At 56.2% G+C, this 1827-nt stretch overlaps 1 protein-coding gene across 1 annotated transcript in view; it reads left to right on the plus strand.

Annotated features, from left to right (window-relative positions):
* Positions 1–1677: 1677 nt before the first annotated feature.
* Positions 1678–1827, plus strand: part of HTRA1 (HtrA serine peptidase 1) — a 57112-nt gene continuing 56962 nt past the window's right edge. The window contains exon 1 of the mRNA XM_040486929.1: positions 1678–1740. Coding sequence (XP_040342863.1) covers positions 1678–1740 — 63 coding nt within the window. The remainder of the gene's footprint in view (positions 1741–1827) is intronic.

Genomic DNA, 1827 nt, shown 5'->3' on the forward strand with positions numbered 1-1827 from the left:
AATTAAGGGCCAGAAGCGAGACTTTGACTCCCAAACTCATCAGACGACACGGCTCCTGCCAGCTTCACTAGGTCACATTGAACTCACCCTGGCGAGGAGGAAGGGCATTGCAGGAGGAGGGAAGAGCATGGGCAGAGACACAAAGACTTTCAACAGGAGAAGGTATGTTCCAGAAAATGCAAGTTATTCAGCACTGGGGGAGTCAGGTGTGTGTGGCGGGGCAAAGGGGTGGAGAATGGAGTGAGGGGGAAGGGGTGATGGGGACTCATTGAAACTGGCAGGGACTTGGCCTCTGATAGGGAAAAGGCCAGGACCCATTCCCAGCATGCAGTTTTATTTTTAATCAGTTATTTCACTCCCGCAGCTTGGCTGGAGGGTGGAGGATGGGGTCCTGGCTGTATCACTCTTGTAGTGTGACCCTGGGGGAGTCACACTACCCTTGTTGGCTCTCAGTTTTCTCGCTCATCTGCAAAGCGAGAGTATTGGACGCAAAGAAGTCACTACCGCAGGCCAAAGTTTATCGTATCTGCCCACTGGGCTGCAGTGGGGAGACGCTTTATTGGCTGATCCACTTTGCTAATTATTCCCCTCACCCCCCCCATCCCCCTTTTTGGGTAATCACAGCTAGCCAGGCGCTCAGCACCCCTAATCAGAATGCTGTGCCCCTCTCCAGTATCCAGGGACTGAGTGAATTCTGACTCAAGGTCTCCCTTTACACAAGGATGAAGATTGTGGCTTTAGGAAATCCTGTGCTAATGTCCTTCTAGAAGTCCAGGCTGCTGGACCTCCTGTTTCCCAACTCTTGGTCCCAGGTACCCCTCTGGATCCTGGATGCTATTGGCTCACATTTGGGAGGTGCTTTGGGCGGGGGCGGTTATAAATATTTGGATTTTGCTTTTTAAAACTATTTTTATTGGAAAAACATCCCGTGCACACGGGAACCACCCAAATACAAAAAAAAAAAAAAAAAAAAAAAAGTGCAAAATCCCTAAGCCTCCTGTGCCCCTTCCCACACCTACTCCACCCCAAGGTCGGAGCTCCCAGCCCGCCCGTCCTTCCTTCGGCATCTCTGCCTGGGCGGGGCGTGTGCGAACCGGTCTCCTCCCGGGGCCTCAGGTGTAAGCTTTGTCCATCTGCTGAGTATGGGCCCGGAGGCCGACGCCCGAGGGCCTGGCGCCACCGGGACGCGCGGATCCACCTCCGGAGTCGCCCCTGCCCCTCCAGGTGATGCCTTGACTTGCATCTGTCCCAAAGGAAGCACCGAAGACTCTCAGGTGGAAGATCAAAGATGAACTCCTTTAGGTAATAACAACGTTTTGAGATAATCATGCACGTGGTGAAAAACTCAGGCGCTACAAAGCCCCTCTCTCACCCAGGACTCCCACACACCCCCCGCCCCGGTGCTACCAGCTTCTCGCGTCTACGCTCCGGAGCTATTCCGTGCATGTACAAGCACGCCTCCCACCCGTTAACAACTTTCCAAAGGAATCTGACGCGAGTGATTGTATTCTAATTACTTCGGCTCTTTGCTTTTTTCACGTAACCGTGGGTCTGGCCGCGGGCTTTCCGCCAGCCCCGCCTTCCTCGCAAGGATGCACCGGGACCGCGGTCACGGTCGCGCGTGTGGGACGCGGGGGTCAATTCCAGGGAAGTGCCCGTCCCCCTCCTCTGGAGCGCATGACCGAGGGCCAGCGGGTCCCCGGCTCGGCGGCAATCTGGGGAACTTCCTCGGGCCCGCGCGTGCGCGCGCGCGCGCGCGCGCGGGGCCGCCGCAGGTTCCCCTTCGCAGAGTCTTCCTTTTAGTTTTAGGCTGGCGAGGGGCGTGCG

The sequence above is a fragment of the Herpailurus yagouaroundi genome, unplaced genomic scaffold (genome assembly GCF_014898765.1).
Source record: "Herpailurus yagouaroundi ecotype Mexico unplaced genomic scaffold, PumYag 163, whole genome shotgun sequence".
Lineage (NCBI taxonomy): Eukaryota > Metazoa > Chordata > Mammalia > Carnivora > Felidae > Herpailurus > Herpailurus yagouaroundi.